This window comes from Lissotriton vulgaris, chromosome 2_2 (genome assembly GCF_964263255.1).
Source record: "Lissotriton vulgaris chromosome 2_2, aLisVul1.2, whole genome shotgun sequence".
NCBI classification, from domain to species: domain Eukaryota; kingdom Metazoa; phylum Chordata; class Amphibia; order Caudata; family Salamandridae; genus Lissotriton; species Lissotriton vulgaris.
This window is the reverse complement of record NC_141688.1, coordinates 23678961-23698459: the sequence shown is the minus strand read 5'-3', so window position 1 is coordinate 23698459 and position 19499 is coordinate 23678961. Positions and strand designations below refer to the sequence as shown.

The 19499-nt window shown below is 44.7% G+C and overlaps 1 protein-coding gene across 9 annotated transcripts in view; it reads left to right on the top strand.

The window, feature by feature from the left end:
• Window positions 1–19499, top strand: part of CSNK1G1 (casein kinase 1 gamma 1) — a 766422-nt gene that overhangs the window by 504637 nt on the left and 242286 nt on the right. For all 9 annotated transcript variants that reach the window (XM_086959211.1, XM_086959214.1, XM_086959215.1 and 6 more), the window contains one exon: window positions 7863–7932. In XM_086959211.1, the coding sequence (XP_086815337.1) occupies window positions 7863–7932 (70 nt within the window). The remainder of the gene's footprint in view (window positions 1–7862; window positions 7933–19499) is intronic.

Here is a 19499-nt window from a genome sequence, read left to right as displayed (position 1 = left end):
GAAAATCCTACGATGCAGCATGTGCGATCATTAAAGGTCGTTGGCTGTGCGGTAAATTCAGACCGAAAGTAACAAAAACCGAATCAGTAAAGTACTGTTCGGTTCAAAGAACTGAGATCAGATCTTTAAAGATGGCGCTCGAAAATGTAGAACGCGAATTCCCCACACTTATCGTGTGCGATTCTCATTTTTGCGTCAATTCTTACAATAACAAACTGCAGAGTTGGATCGAAAACGACTACAAAGATGACACAGGTGCCACAATAAAGCATAAAAAGCTCTGGAACGAGGTAGCTCTTTTACACAAAGAACTACAAAAGACTCACGTGATTCACGCACAGAGTCTTCAACGTGATGGCGTTCACGTTGCAGGGAATTCATTGGCTAATACAGCCACAGCGGAAGCAACTAACCCGGCTTCCGTAGCCACAAAAAAGCGTACAGATAAGTATATAGACGGGGAAACAATGCTGGCAGTAAAAACGACCGTAAAAGGCGACTGTGCAGCACTACCCGTAAACTATCCACTCAATTATGCATACATAATCGATGCAAACTCCGTTCCTTTTGCTCGAATCCCTGGAGTGGGGGATAGAGTAATTCCAAACAGGAGCAGGAGGGGCTTCCTCCTACTGGAAGCACACATGGGGTTGGGTCTGAAACACCAAACAATAAAAGCCTCTCTGAAAGAATTGCAATCAGAGTACTGGTGGCCAGGAATGAGTATAGATATTCAATGTTTTGCTCAAAATTGTGAAGACTGCAACAGAGATCGCAGTAATGAACAGGCCAGTGTAGTTTCAGGATCCCTTCTAGACAGCATAAGGCGGTCTATCTGCGCAATCAAAGAAGAGAAGCGCGTCCCTGTGTACAACGTTTAAGACGAAATACACTTAAATAATGAGGCCTCCAGCGCTCGGCTGACGCTAGAACAGTTATAAAGGATTAGCGAGTCCATATCGGCACATACGCAATTACCACGTTCCATTCTGACCAGGGTCCTGCTTTCAGCTCTCGAGCTTATAGGGAGGCCATGGCCAGCATGGGAATTGGGTTGTGGTATTCTTGTCAGTCATACCTCGGAAGGGAATAGTGTGATAGAAAGAAAAAACCGGGACATAAAGCAATCTATAACAGCGAAGGTATTAGGTTCAGGCGCTGGGTGGGTCAAACATTTAATAAGTGTCCAGACTAGTCTTAACAACATGCCAAGAAATTCTCTAAAAGGTTTCAGCCCATACGAACTATTGTTCGGAATAAGAATGAACGTTCAGGACCTCGATAGTCAGATGTCAGTGGTACAAGAAGAAAAAAAGCAGTTTGAAGTAAAAGACCGTTTGGCTGTTTTACAGGAACTGAATGAAACAAGAAAATCATTAAGCAACATAAAGTTAAAGCAACAGCCAAGTACCACTGACGAGGCACCACCCGCAACAGCCCCAGCAAGGCCTGTCTGGATTCCAAAGATTGGGGATCTAGTCAGAGAAAAGATCGCGGTGAAGAAGGAATTTGGGCCTTCTTACAGAAAAGCAGTACCTGTCTTAGCAGTCACCGGAACAAGATCAGTTGTGCTACCGCCCCTTGCTGGTAAAAAGGAGAACAGAATCGTGTCCATCGATCTGGTAAAACCACAAGCATGTGGCCTATAATCAACAGTAGGCCCAGTGGACTCCCAAGAAACAACAGAATACCCAAACTTGCAACAATCCAAGAGGTTCAAACTGAAAGACTCATCACTTTCGATCAGCCTGCAGTGCACAATGAAGGACTATGCAATACAGCCATGGAACTCGTGCCTCTTGAAACACAGATTGAAACAGTTCGTCAAGAAACAACACCAGTCTACAATGATGTGGCATCAGAAAGTGCTACCGAAAGACAGATTGAAAGAACAATCCCATCAATTGACAGAACTGCCTCTGGTTATTTCATCAACTTCGACAACTTCTCTGAAGATTTAAACGACTCCGAAGTGATGCCAGAAACAAAAAAGTATTCTAAAGGAAACTCAACAGGACTCCTTCAACAAATCAAAGAATTATATCTGGATTCACCGTTGATTGAGCATTGGATTATCTCAGGGGTATTCATACTCCTACTATGCCTAATTTTAGTTTTAATTTTAGGGAAGTTCATTACAATTGAATGGACACAGCAAGTCAGAACATCAACCTAGTCCTGAAACCACACAGATCATCCCACGTGAAGAAAAGAGAACTGTCAACAGTAAATGTCACAGCAATTCCAATACCTGGTGGGGTAGTATGGGAGAAAACAGACTATGAGATCTATGGTCCGGTCGAAATCCTGAAGTATCCTCATCAACTAAAGGTTTCCTTAAGTGACTTTGTTACACCTAGTACATTCTCTGATGATTGGGACTTTAACAGTATTAATGACATGATGTCTGATTTAGTAATGTCAGCTAGATTCATAGATCATGATTATTTACAAGGTTCATCTAGTTATGAGCAGTTATTCTGTTACACCCACTATGGGGATCATTACTTGCATAAATCTGCACAGCCTAGAAATGTTTTTTATGTATAATCAATGGGAACATTGTTCTACACCACCTAAAAGCAGTTCTAAAGCATTTTTTGAGAAATTCAAATACTTTTCAGGTTTTAACACAAGTGATGCAGAAACGTTTTATTATAAACTGTTAGATAAAACAGGAATGAAAACAATGCTGACAAATTCTAAATTGATATATTCAGAAGCATTTTATGACAAAATGATGACATTTGGTTTTGATTATTGGAAAAATAATATTGAAACGAAAACAATTTGGGGTACAAAAGATTGGCAGGTGCAAGGCATTGAAGCACTATTTAGAACCTGCATGATACCAGAACAAATGTTATTTTTAAATGACACTGTACACCAAACATCTTGTCTTGGCCTAGCTAAGATCAAAGACCTTAAAACACCGTCTATACCAAAGCCAATAGCTGAGAATGCAACTGCAGATAATGAGTTAGACGTGTCACACATTTTACATTTCAACAGAACACATCCTGATTGGAAAAAATGGTTAATCTGGCCTACAGACACAAATAGCTGTCAAGATAGGTTCCTGAATAAAACACAGGGATTAATAATGACCAGATTAGACCCTAGATACTCCCAGAGACAACATCCAGGGATTATAACCACATACAGTGTAGGGAAACTCTGCCTAGAATGGCTAACTACATCCACACTGGCTGAAATTAAGCAACACTTGTCTTTATTAAAAGATGGTGCTGATTTGCGCGATTTAATTCTTGGACCACGCAAACAGCGTCAAAAGCGTTTCATAGCGACCAGTATCTATGCTGCTTACAACGAGGCTTGGAAAGTAAAGCAAATTGAAACGGCTGAAAAAATACGAGAAATTGATCGTATTAATTTGGAGAAATCACTTTCTGTGGTAGACAATGGGTTAATGACTCTGTCTTCCAGAATATATTCGTTGGACAATATTGTATCCTCTGCCTTTGATGTGATAGACAGAGATTTGCTAATGTTACAACATGGCCAGTCTCAATTACGCTCTATTATAGAACTAGGCTGGACGCTGCAAAATCTTCGTTCAGGCTATGTGCCTTGGCGTTTAATCAACACAACGTCATTATTTTCCATTTTTAACCTTACTGATAAACAGATCAGTTTGGCACAGAAAGGAGCAGACTATACAATCTTGAGCATCGAGAAACTCGAGCGATTACCATTGACAATGTCAGAGAGTCCTGTCATTGAATGGATAATACACGGGATTATCACAATTCCGATAACAACTTTCCGATTTCATAAATGCCTTGAGTACATACCTGCTGGCCAATATGAACAATTGGGTAAGGGATATGTTAAATCCGAATGGAAATTACCATACACTCATTCTTGCTATAGTGACAGCGACAAAAATGTATTTCTTAGTGGTGAGAACTGTAAACATTCACTAAGCGGTATACTTTTGTGTCAGGGTATTAATTTACACGGAGCATGTGATGGAAATTCAAACAACCTCTCATGCCACCAGCTAGTCACACCTGCAACTCAGATGGAGCCCTTCTTTATGCAACTCGCAAACGGGAGTTACATTCTTAGAACGGATCACAGGTGCTGTGGCCTCGCGCCCGGACTAAGTTATCTAGTAGAAGTAACGTCCATGGTCAAATGCTGTATGCAAGCATTGTTCCCGAGCGGGCCTCCAGACATAGTGACTCCCCTCTGGCCTCGTCTGAATCTCTATTCTATACGAATTGATACATTAAGCAAAATGAAATCTGTGCTTTTACAGACAACAGTGCCTATAACGTCATCTAAAGAGACGTATGATCTTCTAGTCGCAAGGACGGCTACTGAGGTCCATGACCTTTTATCAACAAATTGCCCCGTGCATTTCGTAGAAATGTTGAGCCAACTCCTTAACATGTCTAGTGCAACAAGCATCCCAGGCATATTTAAGACAGTCTTTACGGGACTGCTAACACCCTTCCAGGCAATTTTGGGAATCTTTCCTAATTTTGTGCACTCCATCTTTGGTGGTATTCCACTGTTTTTGGGACTCATCGCAGGGATTCTATTTTTGACCATCCTGCTACGTTATGGCAAGCCTCGGCTCAGACATAGCTCCCATGGGAATGGAAGAGACAATCCTAGCAATGCGCTACAGGGACAGGATAACTAACGTCCTCGGATTGGCCAGGCTGAGAGATCTAAACATGACCTGGTTCCTTTCATTCAGACCGATATGGCAAAATTGCATTTTACCTGTGCTACGGTGTATGCTTTGCGGCGAGGAATGCGTGTTGGACATCTGTCTTTCACTTCCATCAGCAGTACCAATGGACGTCGATACTTTGCTAAGTCCAATAACGGCTCACGCATTGTGTTGTCCCCAGCGGCTACCAATCCTGATGACGGCATTCGTGGAGACTCCTGTACTACAGCCAAGTGGTAACAGTGGAGCGAGTGACAAAAGCAACATCACCCAGGTACAACGTGCTGTGAGCATTGCTGGTCCTGCCTTCGATGACAGCAATCATTCTCACACCTGCCAAGTTTCAGCGCTATCTAATTTGGTTGAACTATCACCTGATTTTGTAGACCAATTCTTTGCGAGCCTGTCTGATACGATGTTCTCACCCATAGAGAAACAATAACTTTTTGAGGAGCTTTTCCGACACACAGCGTTCCCATGAACTCTGAATTCGGCCTTCAGTTTTGATCAACAAAAAACTGCCAGGAGCTTTGGTAAACTGATTTTTCTTTGAATTGGACAATTTTTCAAATATTGACCCTTTTCATTTTTGGCACGAACATTTCTTTGCTTAACGTAAAAACTATTCTTAGAGAACAGAAGCTTCACACTTCTATTTTCTAAACACATCTAGAGACATAACAACATTACACCAGCCTCTAGCACACATGTTATTACAATGCATTTTTATGTGATGATTTATCTCGCATTTCTTCTGTCAGAGATACTTCATGTGTAATTCTTTTTGCATAATCGTTCATTGATCTTATATGCAATAACCTTTTGAATGATTACTATGCTTTAAAAAACGTACAGTACCTAAATTCCATGTATTGCAAGTACGCCTATTTTTAATGCATTTATGTATTTTGGGGTGGGCAATGTTACACATACATCTAATTGCTTAGTTTTAGTAATTTTGATGGACATGAATACGTGGAGTGGGTGTCATGTGCTTATCTAGGTTCCTGATCGATACTGTGACCTTATGCCCCTATTCGGCTATAAAGCCCTTTATTCCCTATATTGGCATAAACCGTTCAAGTGCGATTTTCTGTAAAGTCATCTCTGGCCTCACACGAACAGAGCCACATTCCAGCATGACTCCCTGCTACTTCCTTTGCGACCAATTAGTGCAATGACAGAGCAGCAGTCACTATCTGATATTCCTAGATAACACTCCGAGTTCTTCAACAAGATAAAAACTTAGCAAACCTGGAAATCCCCGCTTGCTATGTTTTGATTAGTAATGGAACTCTAATGAGCAACTGATAACTGTCACTTCCTAGTGACATCTTTAATTGACGTCTTATGTCCAGCAAACTTGCGTCAAACCCGGCACCTGTCAGGTATAAATATTACCAACGTTGCCTTAAGCAATGAGCGAACCTGTTGCTGATGCCAGCTGCCTGCATGACCCCGTGTTGGTAACAACTAGCACTCTGTCACTGCAGCCTGCTATCCTGTGATGGTGAAGCTACTGATTACCATTATCGCCGCTACAGCGCGAACTGTGGTTCAGTACGCTTGAGGAGCCGTGCAGCCGTCCTCTGCGAAGACATCCAGCCCAGCTGCCCGCGGACGCTGTCACCCCTCCTTCCTCGACGCGCTGAGAGAAGCCGCTGCATTTCTCGTGCAGAGAAATCCAGTCCCGCAGGTTCCGGTTTACCCTCGCAGGTGACTGGGATATCGAGAGAGACCCCTGAAGGAGATACCAATCCTCCATCATTCTATTCAGAGGTATGGTGTTGACTAAACCCTTAGACGAGAATTCTTGAAACAAACCTTGGCAAAACCAACTTAACTTAAGCTACTTACTTACTCCCCTTCTCACGTGTTAGGCTTAGGTCAGGCACACTGGGGTAGGCTTAGTTAGAAGCACCAGTTGAGTATGTTAGCCTAATGTATATATGACTGTATATATGTTTTATTACTTTTAAACCATTGTATGGCTAAGAAACCATATCAATGCTTTTACAGTTCTATTTCGCAATTCTTATCTTACTGTACGTACTTTTTATAATAACAGTTATTGCAATTGTGGCAATACATTTCTCTTGTACGAGAAGAAAGACTGTTCAATAAATGTTAACCTTTATTGATACACGCCCGTCTCTCTATTCTCTACATACCGTGAAAGTAAACTGCACTAGACTGACTGAGTGAAATCTATGTCTATTGTTTCACACGACCCTAGAGATCGACTCTTGATCTGAGGAGCAAAGTTGTCATGTTGCACGGTTGTTGGAAAACTGAATCCCTTCTTGTCTGTGCCAGGGAAGCTGATCACTTCCTATGCAGAGAAGAAAGTTTCCAGTGACCTCTGAGCTAGTTGGTAACACAACCCAATTAAGTTTAGCATAGTCAGTGGAGGCCTGGAATATCCGCAGTTCCACGTCGATACTACTGTTTATGTTATTCCAATGCGCAGGGCCTAGTGGGAAACTAGGAACTACACTACAAAGCTGCCAAAGTTTAAATTAAACATTGAGAAAAATTTCAAATCTAGCAAAGTTCATTATGCATGCTCTGAGATACGCGTCAAACGATAAACCCTCCTTTAATTGGCTAAACATCCTAGCCAAATTAAATTAACTAAATCTCAGCAACAGCTTTACTTGTGTCCATATGATTTATAATCTGTACTTTAAAAAAAATCCAATTTGTTTCTGATTAAAAAAAAAAAAAAAAATCTCATTGTGGTTTCACTTATAACTTTATCTGCATTTATTTGAGGTTAGACCACCTTATCTTAAGGTGAAATGTGAAACGTCTACTTATTCTGAGAGTTGTTTAATCAGAGTACTGCAACAGTACAGATATATGTTCAATCAGTTATAAAGCATATGACTACATAAAAGAAAAATAGCAATGTGTGTACCATATTATATACAACGAAAATCATTAGTAATGTCCTTTCATATTTGTAATTGAAGTAGAAGTAATTATCTTACGAATTTCATTTACTGGCGGTCTACATGATATTACAAGCAGCACCAATGAGTAGTCCTACCCATACCATGCTCACACAAACTACGTTTTTGTGTTTTTAGAAGTCCGAATGAGAGCTACATTTTCACAAAGCTGTATTTACTTTTGTTTGTTTGGTTTGCAGGAACCAATCAAGTCACGAGCTCCTCAACTTCATTTGGAGTACAGGTTTTACAAACAACTGGGAAATGCAGGTAAGCTTTAATTTCTGCATTTAGTTTTTGAAAATAAATTCACAAATTAAAGATGTATTTGTAGATATTGTTTTCTTGCTTTGCTGTCCGTGTCACTCACCATTTTGTGAATAAGGCAGCAAAGCATATTCAAACACAATTCTGAGTTTTCTAGAAAGGCCAATGTGTCAAAATATTGACTTTCGAACCTGTATAAGCACAGACTTTTTCTGCTACAAACTTAACCGGTCCCAGAGTGCATGCATCTTCCTATGGATCTACTGTTCTCTTCTTAGCTGTTTTGTTCTTATTGGCCTTATTTACAGTGTGTTTTCTGTGAGTAGTTGCCGTATTCCAGGCTTAGGTGTATCTTACTCTTGCATTTCTTAGAGTAACACACATCTTAATTGATAAAAAAACATTGTGAATTGGGCATATTATGTCAGTTTTTAGGTTTCCTTATCCTCTTTCATGCGTCTCTCCCCACTACCTCTTATCTTAGCCTGTTGCTGATGCTTATTTTGTTGGGGGCTAATTGAACTTGTGTGCGAGGTATGGTATAGCACTCGAGTTGATCGCCTGGTAAATTGCCCATCATGTGTTAAACTGATACTGACAGGCAGAGTGAACCAATGGAGTTCTCTTTCTGGTGACTAACTTAGCCATACTTCCTGACACCTTTAATCAGTCCCGCTCCAGTTTGGACAGCACTCTTTACATTTGATTAATTGTGTATCAGAGATGCCACCCATCGAGCCTCCAGTCATCGAACAGCTGTTCTAAAGTCCAGGTATGGTTAAAAGACCTCCACTTTTTAAAGAAGACCTAGTGCATGCCAAATGGATTAGTCTTTTGTTTGATATAATATCCAAAGGTGGGAGCTGCAGTCTATATGGAAATTTAGCAACAAGGTGCTGTTGAGGAACCATTGGCTGAAAGCTTCGAGATTCAATGTTAAAGGCCAGCCTGCACTTGTTGCTTCCTGTCAATGTCGAGGAATACACATTCTGTATTTGTTCAGTTGAGCTGGAAGTAAGCTTTTGCTACTTGTGCTTAAATCATGATGAAGCACTTTCAGACACTAAATGTCTACTGTAGATGAGACTATCCGTTAGAACAGTTTGTATCTTCATCCTGCAGGGATTTGATGTCGTTGGGTCTTAGGATTTGAAACTGCTGCATGCAGAACATGTCCACCACCGGATATCAGGATGGGATGAGAACTTGATGGTCTCATTTGAAAGAGTTTGTATGAGTTGTTTGGGCAGGATGTCATTTGGTGTCAAACAACACCATCAAAGGCCATCCCGTGGCTGAGGATGTAAAGGGCCACATGTTCGAGGGTGCTTACAGGCCAAGGAGGATGAGGAGCTCTGAGATAAATGTGCAGTTTCATAGGCCGAACCCAGACATGCTTGGAGGAAGCTGCTCTTGTTTTTTTCTTTTAGCTGGTCATTGATGGATTTTTTATGATCTTCTCTAGGAATAATTGGTAGACGATGAAACATTAATTTGCAGATGGCCAGACCATCCACTACAATTTACTAGTCAACATTTTTGTTTTTGCACGCATATTTTTTTACATGCTCTAAACGAGTACTCATCTAGTTATCCTTTGAAAAGATGAAAGGCTGAATTAAATGTCCGGTTCTGTAACTGTAATCTCAAGCTCAAGCACTCGCACATATGGCGCTTTAGTCTCTGAGCTTTATCAAAATATGCATTAGTACATAGTATTTAACAACTTATTTTATAAGGGGCTAGACAAAAACAGTAAAAGAGAATACACACTCTTATGAATGTCATGGGAACAATGGAGATATGATACTATTTTCTATGACCGCCCTGCTGGACAACCTCTGACTCAAGCAGCTGGTGACCACCCCCACCCACTTCGCCGGCAACACGCTTGACCCTGTTTTCTCCTCCAGCAAGGACATCTCCTTCAGCCACGCCACCGGACTCTACTGGACGGACCACAGCTGCGTCCACTTCAGCTTCAGAAAGAACACGATCCACCACCACCAGCAACAGGTTCCACGCAGCAGCTGGAACAAGATCACAGCCGACCAGCTCGCCGCATCCCTGAGCCAGAACCCTCCCGCCAGCTCAGCGAACCCCAACCATGCCGCCAATAACCTGACGAGGTGGATCAGCAACTGCGCAAACGACCTCGCCCCACTGAGGACCCCTCCCAGCAGACCCGGCAGCCAGAAAGCATCCTGGTTCACCGACTAACTCAAGAGCTCCAAGAAGAACTGCAGAGCCCTCGAGAGCCTGGCGCAGAGACCCGACACCAGTCAACATGACCACCCTCAAGCTCGCCACCCGAAAACACCACCAACTGATCCACGCCACCAAGAAAACCACATTGAAGGACCGACTGGACAACAACGCCCACAACAGCAAGGAAGCTCTCCAACCCCAGCGCCGGAAACATCACCCCATCGCAAGACCTCTGCAACTCACTCGCCTCGTACTTCCACAGCAAGATCGCAGACATACACAACAGCTTCAGCATACAGCCGACGCACCCTACAACCGCAACAGCGCCCCCCACCACCACCCTCCGCGCCTGGACCCCGATCAACACCGAAGAGACCATACGCACGATGAACTCCATCCACTCCGGATCTCCAACCGACCCCTGCCCCGACCACGTCTTCAACAAGGCCGACGCCGTCATCGCACCTCATCTCCGGGACATCATCAATACCTCCTTCGACACCGCAACCTTCCCGGAGAGCTGGAAGCATGCCGAACTCAGCGCCCTCCTGAAGAAACCATCAGCCGACCCCACCGACCTCAAAAACTACCGCCCCATCTCGCTCCTCCCGTTTCCTGCCAAAGTCATCGAGAAGACCGTCAACAGACAGCTGGCCGCCTTCCTCGAGACGAAAGGACCCCTCGCAGTCCGGCTTCCGGGCCAACCACAGCACCGAGACCGCCCTTATCGCAGCCACTGACAACATCCGAGCCCTGCTCGACAACAGTGAAACAGCGGCTCTCATCCTCCTGGACCTTTCCGCGGCGTTCGACACTGTCTGCCACCGCACCCTAATGCAGCGCCTCAGCAACGTCGGAATCCAAGAGAAGGCTCTGGAATGGATCATCTCCTTCCTCGCCGGAAGGACACAGAGAGTCCGCCTCTCCCCGTTCAGATCAGAAGCCACCGAAGTCATCTGCGGCGTACCACAAGGAACATCACTCAGCCCCACGCTGTTCAACATCTACATGAGCCCCCTTGCAGGCATCGCACGCCAACACAACCTCAACATCATCTCCTACGCCGACGACACCCAGCTGATCCTCTCCCTTACCAACGACACCGCCAGAACCAACCTACACGAAGGGATGAAAGACGTAGCCGAGTGGATGATGAACAGCCGCCTGAAACTGAACTCAGATGAGACGGAAGTCCTCATCCTGGGATCGTCACCATCCGCCTGGGACGACTCCTGGTGGCCCCCTGCCCTGGGCAGCGCTCCCAAACCAACGGACCACGCACGCAACCTGGGCTTCATCCTGGACTCCTCCCTCTCCATGACCGGACAAGTCAACGCTGTCTCCTCGTCATGCTTCAACATTGTACGCATGCTACGGAAGATCTTCCGGTGGATCCCCACCGAAACCAGGAAGACGGTCACCCAGGCCCTCCTCACCAGCCTTCTGGACTACGGCAACTCCCTCTACGCCGGAACCACTGCAAAACTCCAGAAAAGACTCCAGCGGATTCAGAACGCCTCAGCACGACTCATCCTGGACATCCCCAGACACAGCCACATCTCCGCACACCTAAGAAACCTGCACTGTCTTCCCGTCAACAAGAGAATCACGTTCCGACTCCTCACGCACGCACACAAAGCTCTCCACAACCTAGGCCCAAGATACCTCAACGACCGCCTCAACTTCTACACTCCCACCCGCCAGCTTCGATCGACCAGCCACACCCTCGCCGCCGTCCCCAGCATCCGAAGAGCCACAACGGGAGGAAGATCCTTCTCCTACCTGGCCGCCAAGACGTGGAACTCCCTCCCCACCCACCTCCGCCTGACCCAAGACCACTGCGCCTTCAGGAAGCAACTCAAGACCTGGCTGTTCGAGCAGTAGCGGACCCCCCTCCCCAAGGGCCTTGAGACCCTCCGGGTGAGTACCGCGCTATAGAAATGCTTTTGATTGATTGATTGACTTTATTTGTTGCGTTGATATTGTTCACTGCCTATGCTAAATGCCCCCCCCCACCCCATGGGACTTTGCTTATTTATTTTTAGAACGAGTGCCGTAATGAACAGTGTACTATTTTAGCTTTTGAAAAACAAATGTACACAAAACATTGTTCTTGTCTGTGTAACTAGAGACCAGGGTGTGTGTGTGTGTGGCGGAGGAGGTGGTAAATTGTGCGGCTACTTTGTAGTGTGACCTCTGTGCTAAGTCCTTCCTTGAACACCAAAATGCCTGATACCGGTCTTAGCAAAGTTCTTTGCCTGAGGTATTCCTCCTTTCAATTATATTTGCATATATCCTGTGTTGTTTATATCTTACTAGTATTCCATTATGTTCTTGAAAAACAACTATGCGCAAAACATTGCCTTTTCCTGTGAAAATTCAGGATGAGATCAGCCTCGTGGCTACAGTGTGACTCGGTAACTGAAAATGTAGGCACAAGGCCCTAGCTACTCACTTTGTCAAACTGTGTGATCTTGGGCAAACCTTTATACCTTCTAATTCCTATGGTTCAGTATCAATGCCTGCATATTATGATCTTTATATTTAATAGTATTCCATTGTCTTCTATTTTCCAGATTACTACTTGTGAAATAAGAACTGATTTCAGTAAACGGACTTAGCCTTATTTTTGATAGCGAATATGAACTAACCTGTTGACAGAACTCTGAAACAAGTCCTTAAGCAAATAGCAAACTATTTTTTATTTGTCCTGTGGTGTCTTCAATGCCACATATACTTTTTAAGTTCTAGTAACGTCACCCCCATTTGTGCTAGAAAGATAGCGGGCTGAGCTTTATTCCTTAGCCTCATCTCCTTTTGACTAAAAATCGTAAAATCTGTATGAGGCGGTCTCTCTCCGGCGCATTTTCAGATAATTTAAGCCGTTGTGACACCAGTCAATATTGAGTTTAGAAATGGGTCCATACAAAAGTAGCTCAGACCTAGCTGCTCAGCCTCCAATAGTACAAAAAGAGAAAAAAGCTTGGACAAAAACTGGTAATTTCTTTTTGGTCTTCGCTCTAATATTTTTTGTCTAGAACCAAAAATACTTTAAGTACAATTTAGCTTTTAACCAGCCTCTTCCACCAACTGTAGGATGTTTCAGTAATGGTGACTTGATTGATACGTAGTGCATATTACAGTAAAATATATACACATGCAACTTGAAATACATATACCCCTTCACTCTTAGCATTCTTTTTGTAACATTGACAGAGACCTGTTTTGAGGATTTTCACCCTTCACCTGGTGATAGTTCTTAACTAAATTTTCTTCCCCAGCTGTCCCCCGCTCCTCTTTTTAGATCTCGCCTAAGCAGCATGCAAGCGCTGCTTTGGAGGGACCTCTTGGAATCGGTCCAGGATTTTGATCAAACTCGTGCATGTTTTGCACTGTTTCCTATTGGTACTCGTGCATGTATGGCGTTTACCTTTGGGGAACGAGCAGTAGTGGAATCTGTTTGTAATTATTGCGCTCGCACTTTTGAAAAAGATGACGCCGCTGCCGCTCCCGTAAGGTAACCGCTGTGCGAGTCTCGCCCTGTCTGAAACCTTGTTTTTAGGCAGTAATGTCTTTCAGCGCATGTGGGATATAAAGTGAGCGGGCTCTGCGGCGGGGGTTGCGATCTTGCTGCAAGTGGAGCGCCGGGTGTTCACCATACTGCCGGCGCGGGTTGCACTTAATGCCGGGGCCTCTCACTACCCAGGCTCTCTCTGCGCCATTCCTCTTTCTCTTGGGTTGCTGTCTAGCGGCGCTGCCACTGGGGGTCCCTACAGCCAGTACCACAGGCCGGCTGTTACAATCTCTCTATTGGCGGAATCAGAGGTTTCCGCAAACACAAAGGCTCAGACCAGAGACATAGAAAAGCGTACAACGCTGCCCATTACATATTTAAGCAGCGGCCATCTGAGAAAAGTGAGGTAAACCTAGGGTGGGTAGAGACAGTTGAGATAGAGAAAGGGCAGAGATTTAGAATAGAGTAGAAAGAGTGATGAAGAAAAAAGGTGAGACTGATTACGTGTGAAGTAAGGAGAAAGACAGTGTAGTGGGGCTGAGCCTTGCATTTATACAGTGTTAAGTTAGCATGAGCTTATTAGAAGTTTAAAAGCCATTTTACCTTTTTGCTTCCTTTTGCACACAACACATGTTAGTTATTTTTCCTGCTAGGCTGAGAGTTTTGCTTCACATGAGAATAACTTGTTTTTCCACATTGCTAGACTTGCCTGGTAAGCATAGTCTGAACAGTGAGTGCTGAGGCCCTCAAGGATATCAACACTGTTGCTTTTGTTCGAACTGATCAGCGCATGTTCTAGACATAACATATATGCAGCTGCGGACAGCTCAGATACAGGCGCCTTTAATAATACACTGTGTAGGCATGATTGATGAACACTCTCGGAGTACACTCGTATGCTGAGAGCTTGTGCTGTACTCAATGTGATTCACTCCTGCTAAACTCTGAGGTATGGGGTCGCCTATGCAAGCCTAAGAGACCTTCTGTAGTTATAAAATAACCTACTAGCAAGGGAGGGTGAAATATAGGTATATATTTAACCTGTTTCCATTTAGCATTATAACATGAATTCTCCCTTTGTATTTTATGGAATAGTAACTATGCTGACAACCTTATTTCTTATCATATGTTTGCTTGTATTAGCTAAGATGCTGCACCTGAGATCACAGCGTTGAAATAAACATTTTAAACTTGCTCGTTTCTCCCTTTACTCCCTGTTCTGGGCTGGTATGAGAGTATAACGAAAGAGTGTTCATGTTTCCCACCATACCTGAGGTATCCTAAGTCGCATGTTCTGGGTTGTCTAATCATTGGTGACTTTGCTATAGGACGAAGAGCTAATGTGACACTGATGCTAGTCTGGTAAGGGTTTTTGGATACTAAGGTGAGTTTTGGCACACCCTAATTTACTGAGGTCCTGAGTCATTGTGCACAGTTCTGTGACTGAGCAGAATCCCTGCAACAACAGAAGGATGAAAGATTAAAAGCGCCATTGCCCCACTGTCGAATTAAAAAAGAAAAGATTTTTGTGCACTCCTACAGGACTAATAACTGACCTGTTCACTTTGCAAAGAAGGCCCCTTGGTAGCGAGTGTGATAAGGGCTCTACCGCAAGTGTGGAAAATAGCAACCCCTTACTTGTATAATAGGAAAAATATGTATAATTGGGGTGCGGAGTGTCCCTCGCAGCTCTGGGCCTCTGTACCACTGCACTATTGAGAAGTCCTACCCCTGTAGTGTAGTATATGTGTTTATATGTGAGAACATTGGATAGTGGATATCGAACATGATGGCTTGGTGAAGGTTTGACTAGGTAGAGGGATAACTTTTTGCAAAACAAAATCTTCCTGATGAAAAAATGTGGAGGTGACCATTTTTTCAACTTGGGTCATGGTTAATGACATTCACTTAACACAATCAAACTCAAATATAAAGCCTCAGTTGCCAAAGTATGAACTGCACCAACGTTCCTTTTCACTGCAGGGGCATGAGCTGTCACTCCCGATTATCAAGTGTATGCTGTATCTAGTTGTGGTGAAGTACATTACTATCTTCCTCCTCCTTTCCCTCTTTCTCTGTCTTTTTTTTCTTTTGTTCTAGGTCAAAGGCTGATGATATAATAACTGCTGGGGTCAGGCAGCTGAAATTCAGCCCTCCTGCACCAGCACCGCGTCCAACCCCACACCCTGGCCTCTTTACCACCCTTTTGATCAGCTGATGTGTCCTTCCACTGCTCACTTTTAAAGAACTACTTTTTTCTTTTTATGGTTAAGCATTTCATGAGTGTGCTTGTAATTATTTTGCTATCTCTGTAGTCTGCTCCTCCTCTGCCAAATACTAGCACTCATCTCACCTCAGTGTTGGTGTTTCCATAGTTTGCGGCTTGCTTTTTAGGTCTCGCCGCGAGACCTATAGCCGTCAGCTCTGCTTCCAAGGAGCCAAGGGAGACCAGAGATGGTCACGCGCAGCACGCCAGACTCGGATCAGGTCGCTCGCGTGAACATGCGCTCCGAATCCGGCATGCTGCACACACACACACACACACGCACACACACACACACACACACACACGCACGGACACACGCACGGACACACGCACACGCACACACACACACACACACACACACACGCACACACACACACACACACACACACACACACACACACACACACACACACACACACACACACACACACACACACACACACACACACACACACACACACACACACACACACACACACACACACACACACACACACACACACACACACACACACACACACACACACACACACACACCTACCCCTCGATGCGGCCGCGTGTGGCGCAGCCCCGGAAGGACACCGTGTTCAGGCTCCAGTCTAGGTCGAGCAGCAGGCGGGGGTCGAAGAGCGGCGTGTCGTCCGGCATCATGGCAGGAGGGAGCGTCTACGTGTCCAGCCCCGGTCGCAGATACCAGCCCGGCAGGAGCGTGAGCATCTGATGTGGCACGGTGGGTACCGGCTCCTGGCGCACGCCGTGTGTCCGCCCAAACAAGCGCAACCGCAGGGTGAGATAGGTTGGAAACAAGCCGCGCCCCTAGCGTGACTGAAAGAGGCAGGAGCCAACCGATGTGACGGCCCGGGCTGCTTGCTGGAGAGGAGCGGAGGTCGGGAGGAGGAGAGGACTCGTGAGTCGTGACACTCATGTGTCACACTGCTGCTGCCGCCCACCCATGCCACACACCACAGTCTACTTGCAGCAGCGCCCAGGTCGAGGCCCAGCCCCCGAAGAGCACAAGACTAAAGACACGGTAACGCACTGACTCAGCAAACGTAGGTGAACTGAAGCCGACACCCTTATTGGCCCCAGGCCACGGCAGGCCAGGCCCATTGGCCCAGTCCCCAGCAGGCCCATACTTATTTATTTTATTGTATTTTATTTATGCGTTTTTATATAGCGCAAACTTTACCTGAAGGCGTCAGAGCGCAGCCCAATAGGAACAGTAATGATACATGAGGAGAAAATTACAAGTGAACAAATTACAAAAGCAGACGTTAAGTTACATGAGGTAAAAATGACAATTGTGACCAAACAAAATACACAAGGTAGCAAACAGTGCATTACAGGAGGAACTAGAAACTAACCCCTTGTTTTATTGATGATTTGCGGACAATCTGTGTGGTTTATCTGTAACTTCATTTGTTTATATGTAGTTGTTTGTTTGCGTGGATTTTTATGTGTGTGTATTTGCGTGCGTACTCATGCATGTGTTTATTTGAGTGCCTGTTGTGATTGTATGCCGTAGTACGTGTTTGTGTGTTTTGTGTGTATGTCACATTAGTGTGGAGCTCTAAGCAACTCTTCTTTCACATTTCAAATTGTCGATTGTTCATTGGTTTCAGGATATCATATCATTGTATTGAAGTATAGGTGCAGTAAAAGGTGTTCCATGAAGGTCAGGCCCTGCGATTGAGGATCCCTTTAGAGCTTATGAAAGTGCTAGCTCACATATGGCCCCCCATCTTTCTGTTGATGATATGTTTTTACTGGGGCACAGGTTGCGGGGCGTGCGTGCACGTGCAGTGCCACTCATTTTCCGCGTGACGCAACACACTCTGCGCGGGAAGGGGCTTTGACTTGTTGACAGCACTCCCGCATTTGTAGAGGTCCCTGCTTCTGTGGGCCCCAGCCCCTGGCCCTTTGGCTCAGTGACCTGCAGTGATTGGGTCTGACAAGTCCTCTGTGGAACTTTCAGCTGACCACCTGCAAACTCTTTCTGCAGCACCCACTTGCTTTTAAATGGTCTACTGAAAATATATAGAACAAATACGAAAAAAGTCTAGTTCAATATTGTTATATTTTGGTGTTGGTTATTTTTGTCCAATCTTGTGTGTTGGATCTGTTTATATTTTGTATTTGCCATTAAAATCTCCCTTGGTTTCTTTAACGTTGGAACCTATTGCCTCACGTGGGTTCAGGTAAAAACCATACGTATAAGTCCTATGCCTAAAGCCCACCGGGCTCGACTTGGACCAAGTGAGATGTCCATAGGGGTAAACTGTTCCACCTCACTGTCCCAGCTATCCGTAGCAGATGGATAATAGCAAAGCATTACTTCCACTCTTCTGAAATATTGTAGGAGGGATGTAATACTGGACGCCATCTCAAAGGCATGCAAGAGTAGGTAAAACACACTTCTGTAGTACTCTGTTACAAACTCTTATATGTATTTCTGAATTGACACCAACACTTCTAAACAAGGAATAGTTCGGGGTTATCAATGCACAATTAGTCAAAATGGAAAGGGCCATGTGCCCTTTTACGGATAAGGAGTCGTACCTTTTGGGCTGATTAACAAATGCGCATAAGAGTACATAAAAGGATAGAACAGGAGCATGTTTACTCACACCAGATTGCCTGTGTAAATTGAACCCAGTGTGTCTAAACTGCACGGCGTGGATGCAGGAGGCCTCAGTCCCGGCTTAATCCTTGGTTTTTTTTGGTTCCATTTCACGACGAAGCATCTAATGAAAACCGCTGATGTCTTTTAAAAGGTGTGTGCTGAGCCGCGATCTCACAACCAAAGCTCAGCTCGTTTATAACGTTGCAAACTTTTCAAAGTTTGTGAAGCCTGGAGGTTTGTGAACATCTTTTAGAAAGTTTACAGGCGAAAACTTTGAAATGTTGCACACCTCAGTGCACAGCTCCTCGAATTTCTTATTTACTTAGCCAGAGGTCTGTGTGCTCAGTGCCTGTACACACTGAGCATACAAAGGGAACACGACCTTCAAGTATGCTTTTAAACTGTGAGCATACCTGTGTACCCCTCTCTGTATCTGAATCCTGTGTACCCATATATGTACCTCACTGTGTGTACCCCATGTCTTCGCGTGCCTCCCCTGCATTGTCTCGCTGCACTGTGAATACAAATGGATTACGACCTTCACATTTCCTTCCGACTTGTGTATATGCTTGTGTACTTATCCCGCATGCTCTTCCCAGGAATCACTATTCGTATTCTGTCACCTGTATATGTCTCTACTAACAATCTATGCAGTACATACAACCACACACTCGCACAACCACACCGTTTGTGTACACTTTCACCAGATAAACACAATCAGTCGTCAGTGCACGCTTTCACCGAGCACAGACACCACCAACCATCAGTGCACATTATCACCGGTCACAAACACCACCAGCTGTCAGTGCATGCTTTTACCGGGCACAAACACCACCACCTGTCTGTGCACGCTTTCACCAGGCACACACCACCAGCCGTCGGTGCCCGCTTTCACCAGGCACACACCACCAGCCGTCAGTGCATGCTTTCACCAGGCGCACACACACCACCAACCGTCG